The sequence below is a fragment of the Thermobia domestica genome, chromosome 14 (assembly GCF_964235325.1).
Source record: "Thermobia domestica chromosome 14, izTheDome1.hap1.1, whole genome shotgun sequence".
NCBI lineage: Eukaryota > Metazoa > Arthropoda > Insecta > Zygentoma > Lepismatidae > Thermobia > Thermobia domestica.
Window position 1 is genome coordinate 172,136,373 of NC_137467.1, and position 15,106 is coordinate 172,151,478.

General features: G+C 34.8%; 1 protein-coding gene across 1 annotated transcript in view; it reads right to left on the minus strand.

Annotated features, from left to right (window-relative positions):
• LOC145670472 (TBC domain-containing protein kinase-like protein) overlaps positions 1-15,106 on the minus strand; it is a 68,650-nt gene continuing 53,544 nt past the window's right edge. The window contains exons 14-15 of the mRNA XM_081739185.1: positions 7,866-8,025; positions 1-4,999 (exon numbers count right to left, since the gene is read on the minus strand). Of these exons, the coding sequence (XP_081595311.1) occupies positions 4,892-4,999; positions 7,866-8,025 (268 nt within the window). The 3' untranslated portion in view covers positions 1-4,891. The remainder of the gene's footprint in view (positions 5,000-7,865; positions 8,026-15,106) is intronic.

Here is a 15,106-nt window from a genome sequence, read left to right on the forward strand (position 1 = left end):
TTATTTGATGAATTAGATTTTTAATATAAATAAATATTTTAACAATTAGATATTTTTAAATAATAAACAAGCTCAAAATTCAACACAGATACATACAAAATACAAACATACATATAATTTGTCATGTAATGTAAATAAATACAGTATCTGAACACTGGTTTCTGAAGATTTCTGGAAAATATAGAAAAGTAGTATACCCATCTTTTTCGTCATTTAAACTTTTAAACCTCAGTAAAGCTGATCTCTTACTAAGTATCCAAATAAAACAAAATTATACTGTGTGTGTTTCAATAATGATCAAGGACGTACGCAGCTGGGGGTCCGTATTTCTCTTCCCCTTGAAATCCCAACTTTCTGTGAGGGGCGTTCGGAAAGTAATGTCCGACTGGTCAGAATGCGTGAAGTAGTGAGGCCAACGCTACTATCTTTGCACAGACGTGCGCGGTAGATTAGTCTGCATTCAGCCGTGGTAGAGTGAAGGTTGTCTGATCACTAGTTCCACTTTTGTAGCGTATCACAATGTATGCTGCAATAGAAAACTCCACCAAGTGCGAGGTGCGAGCGGTTACATGTTTTATCACGGCAAAACAAATTTCGGCAGCAGCTATTCATTTGGAACTTTGTGCCGTGTATGGACCAAGTGTAATGAGTGAAGGAGTTGTTCGTGAATAGGTTCGTTCATTTAAAAGTGGACGAACAAACGTTCATGACGAAGAGAGGAGTGGCAGGCCATCAGTGGTCACTCATGAACTCGTTCAGAAAACTGATGGAAAAATTCGTTAAAATCGTCGTTTTTCACAATTTCGGAGCTTTCCGATGAATTTCCACAAATTTCCAGGATTGTGTTATATGACATAGTGACATAGAGGTAAGGCTACAGGAAGTACTGTGGCTCAAGGCACAGGCGGGAGATTTTTAAGCTGATGGAATTTTTAAGTTAATGCAGAGATATGATAAGTGCTTGAATGTTTATGGAAACTGTATTGAAAAATAGAGCAAAAAAGTAGTTTTCAGATGTATATAATGAATTATTATTATTTATTTTGTTGTTTCTTTTTTTAATCAATCGGAGGTTACTTTCCGAACAGCCTTCGTAATTTTAGGGTTGATTTTATTCATTTTAATTTAATTTATCCTGATATTGAATTTGAACCCCTCCCGAAATAAATTCCTGCGTACCTTCCTGCTAACGCTTATTAGATACTATTTTAACGTCTCGCTAAGAGAAAGGACTAGTTTACTCAAACTTGCTACTCTCATCATACCCTTAACAATTTAAAAACAAAGTATCAAATTCCTAAGCTAGAAAAAAATGTAAACAGTATTTACACGAATACTCATAATACAAGATAGCATTTGTACTTTTACGATTATTTGGATTTATGTTTTATTTAGATATAAGCTATGCACATAATCAAATGTCTTGTTTTCCAGATGTTATTCTTAATGAAATTCGCTGCTCGAAAAGGATCCATTGCAATCCTTATTAATATATGAAAGAACGAATGTATTACGTCTGTGTCTGTCATCGAGTGAATTCGTAACCGTGACATACGTCCGTCCGTTATTCCACACAACTCTTGAACGAAAGCTATTATTATTATTATTATTTGCAATAGATAGCTAAAGGGATTATTTCGGACAACTTCTTTAACGGCACCACTTCGTTAAAATCGTCACGGGTAACGGTGACTTAAATGTAGCTATTCATATCTAGTTTTCTCCAATTAAAACACAGGTAGTATAAGTTACACATCTCACTGTTAGATAGCAGAAACATTCTCCAGCGGCTGACATCTACCGGACAAAATTCAAACATCTAGTGCATGATTTTTTCCACTGTACACTAAAGTTCATATAACTATTAGTACTGTCCATTTATTATGATTAGCTAATACATCCTAATCATTTCAGAACCTATTTTAAAACTTCGTCAGAATTCTGTAATTAATTTGTAAAATTTACGTATCTAAGGTGGAATTTCTTATATCTCATAGATAGGAAAGGTGCATATTCATGAGGGCGACGTGTATTAGCATGTATTAGCATGTTAGCTAGCCTGTGGGATGTGTAAGAACAAATATCTAGGACAGCTAACATATTAATACACATATACCGCACTCATAACACCCTACGCTGCGGAAAAATGAATAATGACGAAAAGAGAGAAACGTTGTCAGAAAGACAAGAAAAGATCGAATAAGGAATAAAATCATCAGAAAGAAGGTTCAACAAAAGATTTTCCAAGGAAGAATACGAAAAGATAACGCTGGTAAGGATGTGTGGAAAGAATGGAAGAAGAGCGCTTACCTAAGAAGTTTCTGTGAACGAAAATGACAGGAAAGGGGCCAAAAGAAATACCAAGAAACAAATGGCGGCAGGAAATACAAAAGAATGTGGAAAGAAGGGAAATTTCAACTCGTGGCGTAACAGACCTTAGGGGGTTAGAGTCTACCAGCTGGCTTGTGGCCTTTGGGATGATATGTGGTCAGCATATCGGTTCCCCACTGTTAATGCTGGCTTTCTAGACCGAAGTTCGCTACTTCTTTCAAGTAGCTCTCCATTCGTCCTCACGACGATGGGTGAGCGCCGCAATGCCAGTACCATGTGATGAGTACGAACGGTCATCCATATCTCCACTAACCCATATCTGACAATGCTTGACTTCGTCAATCACATGAGAAGCGGTATTCCAGTGCAACTACACTGTTGGCTGGAAAGAAGTGGAATATGATAGGAAAAAGTTTACGATGAAGAATAGTGGGGTGAAAGAAATCATTGGTGAGATCTCATATATGTACACAGAGCGGCAAATACAAGAATCGAGAATTAATTATGGTGGCCTTTTCTATTTCTGTGATCGATCATCCCATTTGAAACTAAAATAAACTTTATTTTCACTGGATGATTGAGGCATGACGAACTTCTGGTATCATATGAGACATTCCGAGTAGTACGTTTAAAATTAACAAAAGTTTTCCCTGAAAATGTACTCTGAAGATCAAAATAATCATCGTTTTATTTTGAAATATTTTCTAAAAGAAAGAGGAACTTTACTTCCACACACACTATATATATATATATATATATATATATATATATATATATATATATATATATATATATATATATATATATATATAGAGAGAGAGAGAGAGAGAGAGAGAGAGGATGCTACAGAACAGTTTGGTATTACTACCCGAACACTTCAAAAGTAATATCCGGGCATTCAGATTGGATGTTAAATTTTGTTAAGTTTGTCATCACTACCCCAAACTCCCTATATGTTTCGGATGGATTTCAAAGAAATGTGCTCTACGTGGACCATGCAGTGGTTATGTCTTGTACGGACAATTGCTTAAATTTTTGTCTAATTTTTCAAAACAACAGACTTTAGAGAGTAAATGAACAGATGAAAAATAAGGGAGGTAAAGTAAAGTGTTGCATAGAAATAAATATGAATCATATACTTCTTTATGCAGCAGCCATACTATTTGGAACGGAACATGCAATTTTTGGAACATCTGTTATTATTGGAAGTGACGATATTGCGACTTATTCACTGAGTCTTTCCATGCTGCGATGATGAACAGATGACATCTGATGTACTGTCATTCATATATTGTACCTTCTTTATATCACATGTACGTGAGTCGTTCAATATATGTTTCCCTAAGCTGGAAAAAAAAAAAAGTTGGGTCCTTTCTCTTCCTCTACATAATCCCCATTGAAATTCAGGTATTTGTGTCACCGTTGCTGCAATTTGTCCAAACCCTTCGCAAAAACTCTGGGCTCTGGCTATTTAGCACTTTCCTTACATTCGGCTTCACATCTTCATCACCAGTTGACAGAAGACCAGGTGGCTTATGTCGAACCTGACCACTTCTACAGGGAAACGCAATTTGACATAAGCGATCTAGTCTCTTCTTCTTGACAATAACGTCCCACCTCCACTCAGCACGTAAACAAAGCACAAAATTGAAGAATTAGGGTGGGAACGGTTGCCCCACTTTTCATACAGTCTCAATTTAGCGCTGAGTTCCTTCTATCTTTTTCAGGTGTTAAAGTCTGCATTGGATAGTGAACGTTTTGAAACAGATGAAAAAATGAAGCGGAATGTGAGGACAATGCTAAATAGCCAGAGCCCCCCCCCCCTTTTTTTTTCCCCCAAAGGGTTTGGGCAAATTAGCGCAATGATGAAACAAATGCCTGAATCTCAATGGGGATTATGTGGAGAGATGAGGAAGGATATCCATGTATGTATAGTTTACAAAATATAAATATTTTATAGCTTAGGGAAACTTACATATTGAACGACCCACGTAATAACGATCAGAGGAGAATCCTAGACAAGAGATCGCGAACGGCTACTAAACGTCTTGTCTTCGCTGCAGTAACAAATGCCACCTACGTTTAATTGTTACTGTTTCTTGAGTGTTGGTCACATTATAATATTTACAGATGTAAAACGATCTGGCTAATTATCTTCAAAATTTTTTGTGTTTAATGAACACTACCGTAACGGGACTATCAGTGTTTCAATATGCTGTACTCATTGTTGGGAAATATTCTTTTGAGTTAACTGAGAAGTCACAGTTTTAACCGAAGCCGACAATTACAAACATATCGAAAGCATTTTAGTAATTAATGCTTTGAAAGAGTTGGGACAATTTGTTGTTTTGCTTTTACAATTATTCTGAAAATATATAAATAAGAGATGAGACGCAGTAAATACTCTTAATGAAAAAGGGTAACAGAAAAGCAGCTTTACTTTGGTCTTGAGAATGTCGCTAGTTGAGTATTACGAATATATAATTAACTTGACGTTCATCTGGAAAGAACTGTTTACAATATAAACACATTATAAATACTGTCCAGTTTCTTAACAAAATTACATTGAGCTAGGAACAATAAGAATTCCAGTTGATCGTAGAACTTCAATTCCTTTATGGAGGACGCATACACGCGCATAGCCTAGCTGGACCAAAGACTTCGCAAACTGAAACAGAATAGAAATAAATTCATGATTATTATTTAGACATGCACTGTGTTTATCCTGTTGCATATTATTATCAGTTAAAGGTTACAAACGAAGAAAATATCCATATATTAAATATAATGCACAATGTTTGTCTGTGATCAACAATTAAGTGATGAAAATGACTATCAGCAACAATACACTTATGTTCTGAGTTGTGTTCTTTAACAGTGTTGAAACTATTTAGCAAATAGCGAACTGTGAAATGAATATGTTTCACAACAGTTCTTAACTTTACTTTATAATTTGAGATCATACTTAATTCGAAAGATGAACAGGTAACTTTTGTAAGTAATTTAATCTTAGTAAACAACGAGATATGAAGAATAGCAATGTATACTTATGATTACGCAACTATAAGTAATCAATATGGATTCCAAGATCTAGCAAAATATATATCACGAACATCATTACTATGAAAACAATTTAAACTATTATTAAAATAATACAAAAATTCACTGTTATTTCAACACATTATTATTTATCACTATACTAACTAATGCTAACAAATATTTATATCATAAAAATGTAATTTTCAACAAAAAAGTATCACTTATGGTAGTTGTACAGTCCGCAGCAAAAAACCCGCAACATGAGCATGTAAGTTTATTGTGAAACGACAAAATCTTTTGCTCCAAAATAAGTGTGCAGAGGAGGACGCCGAGGGTTCTCCTGGAGTGATTCGTGCCACTTAGACGTTATGTTGATTCACTGGGCTGTTAGGCGCAGTTTCACAATCAACTTACATGCTCATGTTGCAGGTTTTTTGCTGCGGACTGTACCACGATGTCTACTATTTCAGACAAATAAAATTTTCTGACTTTTCCAAGTTTTCCAGACCAAAACAGAAAATTTTCCAGACTATATTTTAGTGAAGTTAAGTAACCGCTATTCTCTAAACACTTCTAGTTTTATATTTTCTCTTAGTTGCGACAGCTGATATAAAAATATGAACAGCGCTAAAATAAGTACCTATGTATTCTTGACAAGAACAATGTTGTTAAATACAATGTACTTTCTGATGGCCTTCCATCTCCCCTTATAGCCATCCTCTCCGCTCCTTGTTTCAACTAATTTATATATATATCTTCAAATACAAAAAGTGTGAATGACAAAACATACATAATAATACACAAAAATGCGTATAAAGATTTTGCATTTCATGCCATGTACTTGTGAGGTATACTCAGTTACACAAACTGGACTATTCATGTGATTTACTTCTATTAGATTTTTTATTATTCTAGGGCATGACGTAGGGCTAATACATACACGACAATACACACAGATGTATGGATACTGACAAGAATATCGTTGCGAGATACAAATACTGACAAACATTGAGGATTTCTATGTAGAATACTAAATACAGAATAATTTTATAATCCAGAACACTAAAATCTACATGAGATTTTCAATTATGATTACATTACTGGATTTTTTCTTAAGATTTTTATGTGCCCATCAACTTCGTTGATTTCTTTTGCTGCCTTCTCAAGGATTTTTCGTTCTTTTCCTTCAGTTCTTCCAACTCTGCAGCTGCTCTCTTTCTTTCGAACGATTTTTCTCTGTCTCCGTTGTTCTTTGCTTCATTCTGAGAGCCTTTTTTCATCTGGCATTTGCATTTCTTGCTACACGAATTAATTGTTTTGAGGTTGGCATTGCCTGAACACTTCCATGGAACGTGAGTGTCATGTACTATTTTCTGCGGAACTAAAGACTCTTCGTGTAGATTATCCAGAAGAAACTCTTTATTCAATGAGACAGTGCTTTCAACAGAAGCGTTTCCGTGATAACACTAGAATTTTCTTGACTAATGCTGAAAAGTTGTTGTTAGTGTTAGTGTTGTCAAGAATAAAGAGCCACAAGTGAACTAAACGATTCTTAGTCACGTCAAAATTTTTCATTCTTGTGATAACAATCTTGAGTACAAATTTCATTGTAGAGTCGTTTTACGTCATCAGCAGCAGGGCCAGACAAATAATTATTCTCTACAAGCACTTCCAACGCTACGGTTATTTGTTCCTCTTTAAGTCTCTTGTTTAAAACTGAATCGGGAGAGAGGCATGCAGTACCATAAGTAAGTCTGTACATTTCATATGTGAGACTTTCCCATCACATGCTTGATTTAGAAGCCTTGGTCTGCTGATAAAGGAAAGTTATACTGCTTTTCGAAATATTTAGAAGTTATTAAGTATTTGGTTGCTACAAGGTGTAGTAAGCAGAAGCGTGTTAAAATATGTAAATTTCCTCTCCTTCTTTCTTAAACAGGGTGTCTACTATAATTCCAAAATGAAATTTCGTGACTTTTTCGTGATCTTTTCTTTACCAAACAATAAAATTTTACAACATTCTCAAGAGAAAATTTGAGTGCGAATTAGGCCGTACTTTCTTGCATGCGATAGAAGCGTGTTTTGCTTGCGATTTGGTAGCGTCTAAAGCCGACCATAGATATTTTTGGGGGTGAATTTTGACGTTTTATAGAACAAAATTTTCCAGTCTATACTTATATTTGTACAGATAAAAAAAAAAATCGTGACCCAAAAGCTAAATTTCGTGACTTTTTCTTGACTTTCATGGCCGTTTTCTGATTTCGTGACTTTTTCATGACTTTCGTGACCGATAGACACCCTGTTAAATCTTTGTACTTTATTAGGCTCAAGTTTTTCTCTTTCTAATCCATGAAGCGTAGTGCATAACTGCGCTACTCAATACTCGACGCTTTACTATTTACCGCAATATTTTTTGGCTGCTAATCATTTATATCATGTATAAACAGAGATTATATTTTTAAGTTAGTTGAATAAACTACAAAACTTTTACTTACATGAATAGCTGCAGGATTTCTCGTTCCAACCACAACAATGATCTTTCCTCGATTGTTGTTAAGGACGCTGACTGCTGGACTTGGATTAAGTTCTCCATCTGACGCAAACGCTGTCGTCGAAGGAATGTTGATGCTGGTTGGTACAGCACCTCGATTGTATCTACACATAGTTAAGGACAATCTACATGTATTGTTGAAATAACAAAATAAAAATAAATATATATAAAAGTTATTTACTTACGGAAGCTATAGAATGTATACTTAACACGTTGACTGCCGACACGAACGAGGTGATTTGCACAAGCGAGCCATAAGTTAGTATTTGTTTACATTACAGCAATAACGGAATGCATGTTTTGGTTGGAAACTGATCTGAGCAGACATCCTCAGGCCAATGAAAATTATGTTACCATATAAAACTAAAAAAAATTTACTCACCAGTCAACGTGGCAACAAGAGTGAAAGTCCAGTGTCTCACCGGTGGGTCAAGCGGCAATCAACGTGCTAATAATAGAAGATTTTACGGATGGCAGCACCTATTACCAACTTGTAGTTACTACATAATGGAAGAAGAAACTTTGGTAAAGGGGCCAGTGATGCCCTGAAACTGTTTTGATATTTATTTCCAGAATGCAAGGTAAGAATAGCTTTTGTTACAGTAATCAAGACAGATGGTAGTGTTGATCAAACACTATTCGGTTATTGTTCATAATTTGTTTTAAACATTAGCTTACCGATGACTACATCGTTTTCTCCGGCAGTTAATTTGAATTTTCGCTGTTTCGGATCGAGAAGGTAGGCCAAGAAATAGGCAGGCGTTAATGCTTCCTTATACCTATTTTCATATTTATTTTCCATTTTCTTGTCTTGGAGTGCGTCTTTTAACTCTTCACGAAGACACTTGCATATTCCTGCAGCATCAGATATTGTTTTATTTCTTTGAATTTTGTCCAATGCAAGAGAGATCGGCTTAAGAATTTGGACCATGTGTTCTACATTTCTTTTAATATTTACATTTTTCACTTTCTGCTGTATCGTTTCGTCTATTCTCGATCGATGTTCTTCACATATATTAACCTTTAAACGCCTATTGACGCAACCCTGCGCCATAGCTTTAAACCTTCATAGCTCAGCCCCTAATTAAGGCATGAAGATAATTTTGGTATAAATGTGTTTGCGAAGGATGAAGCCTTCCAAGGATATGCATTTTATGTACGTGGGGGTACCACGGCTGAGGGAGGGGAGGTTAAAATTTGTTTTTTATAAGTTTTATTTGGGGGCAACCCCCTCCCCCTTGGAGGTACAGTCATAATAATTGGTATGCGAAACAATGAAATAGTCCACTACACGCCAATACTCTGCAAAAGTACTTGTTGGTTATGTGTGTGGAATAGGAAAGGGGCAAAGTTGACAATTTTTTAATCATTTTTTTATTTTTTTCAAATTCTATTTTTTAAAAACATTTTTTCCCGAATTTTTTCTTCTTCTTCTACTAATATAGCAGAAATTGCACAAGTGTTACCTCTTTCGAATCTGTGATCCATAAGCTTTCCAACGATGTATTAATCATGATTCTGTGATAATTAGGGGAGTTATCAGAGTTGATAACGTGACGGTCTGCAACCACCCTTCCAAAATGCTATACATGGCGTTTTTATTAGGAATTTGGTTCTGAATTTTTATCTCGCTTTGTATTCCAGCAATGATTACCATTTTTACCTATTATTGTCACAAGTGTATTGCCTACACATGAGATTCATTTTGTCAGCGTAGGGTGGTTGTAAGGGTTGCCAGGACCTCCTAAATTTTATTTTTTCCCGGATTTTTTCAATTATTTTTTCTTCTTTTTTTTATGAATAGAGAAAGAAGGCACAATTGTTACCTCGTTGGAATCTACGATCCATACGTTTTCCAATGATGTATGAATCATAACTCCGTGATAATTAGGGGGGGGGGGGGGCGGTCACTAGGGCTCCTAACGTGAGTCTACGATTTCGTTAAAATCCCTGGTCGGCGTTTAAAGGTTAAAGAAAATTGGCCAATTTTTAATGCCACTCTCGTCACCCTCAGAATCTTTCACTGGTTCTTCAGCCAGATTACATGATCTTGCATTTACGAGCGGCATACCTTGCATTTTGCATGAAATCTTTTCTCGTTTGTAGTTGAAATTCGGATAAAAGAAAGCCATACGTTGTCTTTCTTTCGTCCAGTCATTGAAATTTGAACTGCCGAGATCAAGATGGACCACCCACTCTTACAAGTTGGGAAAACAATGATGTACTGCTTCTAATTTGTCACGTATGAGAAAACACCATAAATATCGGAAAAAAACCAATTTTGCTTTTTAATATAACTAAAAGAAACTGTAAAACCTCCATAACTTATCAAAAACAAATAAGAAAACCGAATATTTAAATTCTACTGTTTTTTTAAAAAAAAAATCAAGTACAAGTGATTTAAATCAAAAAATCGAATTAAATCGAAAAAATCGGCAAAAATGATTTTTTTTTTTTTAATCGTGATTTTTTCAACCTTGGTAGCAGCAACAGTCCTGAACTTTATTCTCAAAACTTCCAAACCGATTACTTCCTTTAATTAAACCAAGGATCTTATAAAATATAGGATCTGCCCTTACAACAAAATCTTAAAGCCATTAGTCACAGTTTCGTCACCCCTACTCTGCCCAATAGGATCGCAATGTTTTGAGCCAACAATCATGCCGGAAACGAAAGTAGCCAATCAGACGATGCAAGAAACGAGAGTAGCCAATCAGACTTGGCGATGCTCGGTTGTTTTTTGGCTTCATTGATTTAATAGGATGAAGATACATATGGGCAGATCCTCTATTTTAAAACATCCTTCAATTAAACACTGTCGGTGACTGACAATTTAAATGTTCCCTGCAACAACCTAATCATTATCACCTGACACAACATTTTATATTAACTACTACGTTGTTAAATATGCATAAGTATTGTACTATCCCGCACATGGCTTTGTTGAGAAACAACCTAGACATGCTTATGTTTACAAGCATTAACCATGTGTGTCCTACTACGATTTACTACAGGAACACCAGCGCCACCGCCACACTAAAGCACATATATAACCAGGAGGATCTCATTGACTGGCCATCTCCACTCCCTCAGCTTGTCTGGAGCTTTGAGAGGAACATAACCTAAAGCCTTTAGCTTGCTCGGAGCTCTAGGGCTCCTTTTCTACCCACTTAGCTTGCTCGGAGCTCTGTTGGGATTCCTAATCTTAGTCACCTAACTTGCGTGGAGTTTTGTGACTTTTAACCCCCCCCCCCTCTTCCACTTGTGTGGAGTTTTGTGACTTTTATTTATTTATTTATTTATTTATTTCATTTTCCGCCGTAAGAACTTAGCGTTCATGGCTTCGTCAAGAGATACAGTTACTATTACAAGTTATAATAATAATAATTGCAAGAGATACGCTACAATTAGTATTACAATTATTAAAAAAAATAATATATAATAATACAATATATAAAGTAATAATATAAAATATATACGTAACAATAAAACAAACTAAGTGTACTTTTAGAGAAAATATAAATTTACCTTGTTTTATATATTTTAAAATTCAAATAAATTTTGATATTTACATTATAAAGAAAGATCACAGTGAAGATATTCATCTAAACCATAGAAAAGATGTTTGAGTAACAGTAACTTGAGGTGTCTTTTAAACTGCAAGTTTGGCATTCGTTTGACACGATCTGGTAATTTATTATAAAGTTTTATTCCTATGTGGTGTAACGAATTTTGAGTTCTTGTTAGACGGAAATTTTGGATATGAATATGATTGGTTGTTCTTGTGTTGTATTCGTGTAGGTCCGAGTTGAGTTGAGAGTTTCTTTTATTCATATGTATAAATGATGTTGTTTCTAGAATGTATATACACGGCAATGGTAATATTTTAAGTTTCTGAAACAGTGGTCTACTTGGTGTATGAAACGGGACTGATAACATTATTCGTAACATTTTCTTCTGCATAGTAAACACTTTCTTTGCATAACAGGTATTACCCCAAAAAATGATTCCATACGATAGAATTGACTGAATCAATCCGAAATAAATTGTTTTCAATGTTTCTGTAGTTAGAATCTTACTAACTTTACGTATAAGATATATTTTCGCGCTTAGTTTCCTCAACAAATCATTCACGTGATCGTCCCATGTTAACTTAGAGTCCAATTTTATCCCTAAAAATTTACAAGAGTCAGATACCTGTATGAGTTCCCCGTCTATACGTATTTGATGTATATTTAGAGAGTTCAGTTTTCCTTCATTGAAACTCATTATAGTTGTTTTCGCTGCATTTAAGTTAAGTTGGTTTGCTTTTATCCATTCTGTAATTTTATCTGTCGTGTTCTTAAATATGATTTCCTCGGAGCAAATGTTATTTGGAATTTCAACTAAAATATTTGTATCATCCGCAAAAAGTACGCTTTTGTTTGGAACTATATAATCAGGAAGATCGTTAATGTAGATAAGGAAAAGTATAGGACCTAATATTGATCCTTGTGGAACTCCGTGCCTAATGTGTCTTACCTCTGACTTGGTTGGACCTATTTCTACATATTGCATGCGGTTAGTCAAATAGGAGTGGAACCATAAATTAGCATGACCTCTAATACCATAATTACGCAATTTATTCAATAAAATTTTGTGATTAACAAGGTCAAAGGCTTTTGTGAGATCCAGAAAAATTCCATATATGTTATTTCTTCTCTCTCTCGCTTTATATATATCACTTAGAAAAGCAACTACAGCATTGTTAATTGATTGATTAACAAGGTCAAAGGCTTTTGTGAGATCCAGAAAAATTCCATATATTTTATTTCTTCTCTCTCTCGCTTTATATATATCACTTAGAAAAGCAACTACAGCATTGTTAATTGATTTGCACTTTCTAAACCCGAATTGGCTCTTCGTGAAGATATTATTCTTTTCCAAAAAGGGCACCAATCTGTTATACATAACTTTTTCTAAAATTTTGGAGAAAACAGATAGAATAGAGATAGGACGATAATTTCCTGGGTCAGTAGTTGATCCTTTTTTGTGTATAGGTCTTATTTTTGCAAGTTTAAGATCTTCTGGAAATGTTCCCGTTTCAAGAGAGGAATTGCATATATCAGTCAACGGTATAAGAAAATATTCGGCACACATTTTAAGCAAGTAATAAGGAATATCGTCGGGCCCAGAAGATTTTTTCGTCTTCATTTTTTTAATAATTGATCTTATTTCTAACTCTGTGGTAGGTATTAAGTATATAGATACAGAATTACTAGATAATTTTATGTTGTTAGTCTTTTCAGACTTAGAATTTGAGTATTTTTTCGCAACGTTGGCAAAAAAATCATTAAGTAGGTTTGCAATATGTTGTTTATTTGTTATTTCTCGGCCATGCTGAATTATTTTTTTAATTTCTATTTTTTGCGTTTTTGATGCGGTTGATTGTTCATTTACTACTTGCCATAGTGTTTTGTTCTTGTTATCAGATTTAGATATCCTATTTGATGTGTGCATTTTCTTTGCTTCTTTTATTACACCTTTAAGAATACTTCTATATTTATTAAAATATTCTTTTAGTTTCCTATTATTCGTCCTTTTTACAATTGTATGTAGTTGTTTCTTTCTCATGCAGGAATTAATTATGCCTCGTGTTATCCAGTTGCATCTAGTTTTGTGAGAATATACCTTTATCTTTTTAAGTGGAAAGGCTATTTCGAAATAGTGCCTAACTGTATTAATGAACTGTCTGTATTTATTGTTTACGTCATTTTCTAGTAGTGTGTCCGTCCAGTCTTCCTTGCTAAGAAGATATTGAAAGTACTCCACGTTCGTTTCATGAAAGTTTCTTCCCCACTTACATTCTTTTCTATCAATTTTCCGATCTTGGGGTTGAAGTGTTATGTTTATTTGAACTGCATTATGGTCGGAGAGTGATGTGTTAAGATTATTTGCTTTAAAGGAAGTAGTTTCATTATCTATTATAATTTGATCTATACAAGATTCTGAGTTTTCTGTAATGCGGGTTGGAGTGTTTATAGTGTGTTGTAGGCCGAAGGATTGCAAAGTGTTTGATAATAATGTTAGGTGATTTGATGGTGTCAGGAAATCAATGTTTAGGTCGCCACATAATACGATTGGTTTACTTTCTTTCTTAACTAGAGTTAACAGTTGTTCTAATTTTTCAATAAAACGGGGAAAGGAGCTGTCAGGTGTTCTATAGATGACTATTATAATGAACCTATGTCCTGATTTTTCGATTTCTATTACTGCATGCTCAAATGTCTATTCCTCATTCAGATACATGCTGTTGTTTTTTACCTTATACTTTAATATTTTTCTCACAAACATTAAAGCACCACCGCACCTACTGAATGTCCGGCAAAATCCACCAACACATATATAATTTGGTAGGACTGTATACTCTATTTCATCTTCCCTCAACCAGTGTTCGGTAATACAAATTACATCTGGGTTCATCAGCTCAGTGTCGTTTCTGATTAGTATGTCTAGTTCGTCTATTTTATTTCTAATGGATTGTATATTCTGATGTAGTACCTTTAGTTCAACTGTATTATATTGGTTTGATTGATAGCATACTGACCTAGAAGAGGTATCTGTGTCGATGAGTGGAGCATTTGTTATCTCTTTGATGCTTAGATTTTCATCAAACTTAGATACATGTTCCCCATTAACTACTTTAGAAATGATATTATTGTCTCGTCGCATAAAAAATCATTATTCCTGAGTTTTTCGGGTAATCGCCTTTGTCGATTGGTCACACGCGTACTACTACTTGGGGCGCCTATTGTTGAATGTGTATGTTTCTTTTGTGGTGTCATGCATTGAGAAATTGGGAGGATAACTTTTGCGTTTCTTTTGTTGTGTTCCGAAACGTTTTCATTGCCTTCTGCCTTACCATTAAAGAAAGCCATGGATTGCAAACTCTCAGTAGATGTATCTGTACTCCTTTTTTCAAAGTTACATGTTTGGTTATGTACTGGCTTCTCACTATTAAGATTTACTAGTGTCACTGATGTACGCCCCAAATTGTGAAGCATCTCTTTTGCTGCAAACAACATTTGGCTATCCTCACTGTGCATTTCAAGCAATCCATTCCCCATAGCTAAACTAAAACTTACGTTGGAGAACTGAAATGTGTTCAAAGCTCTAGAGGCATCTTTTACAACTGTACATTTAGAC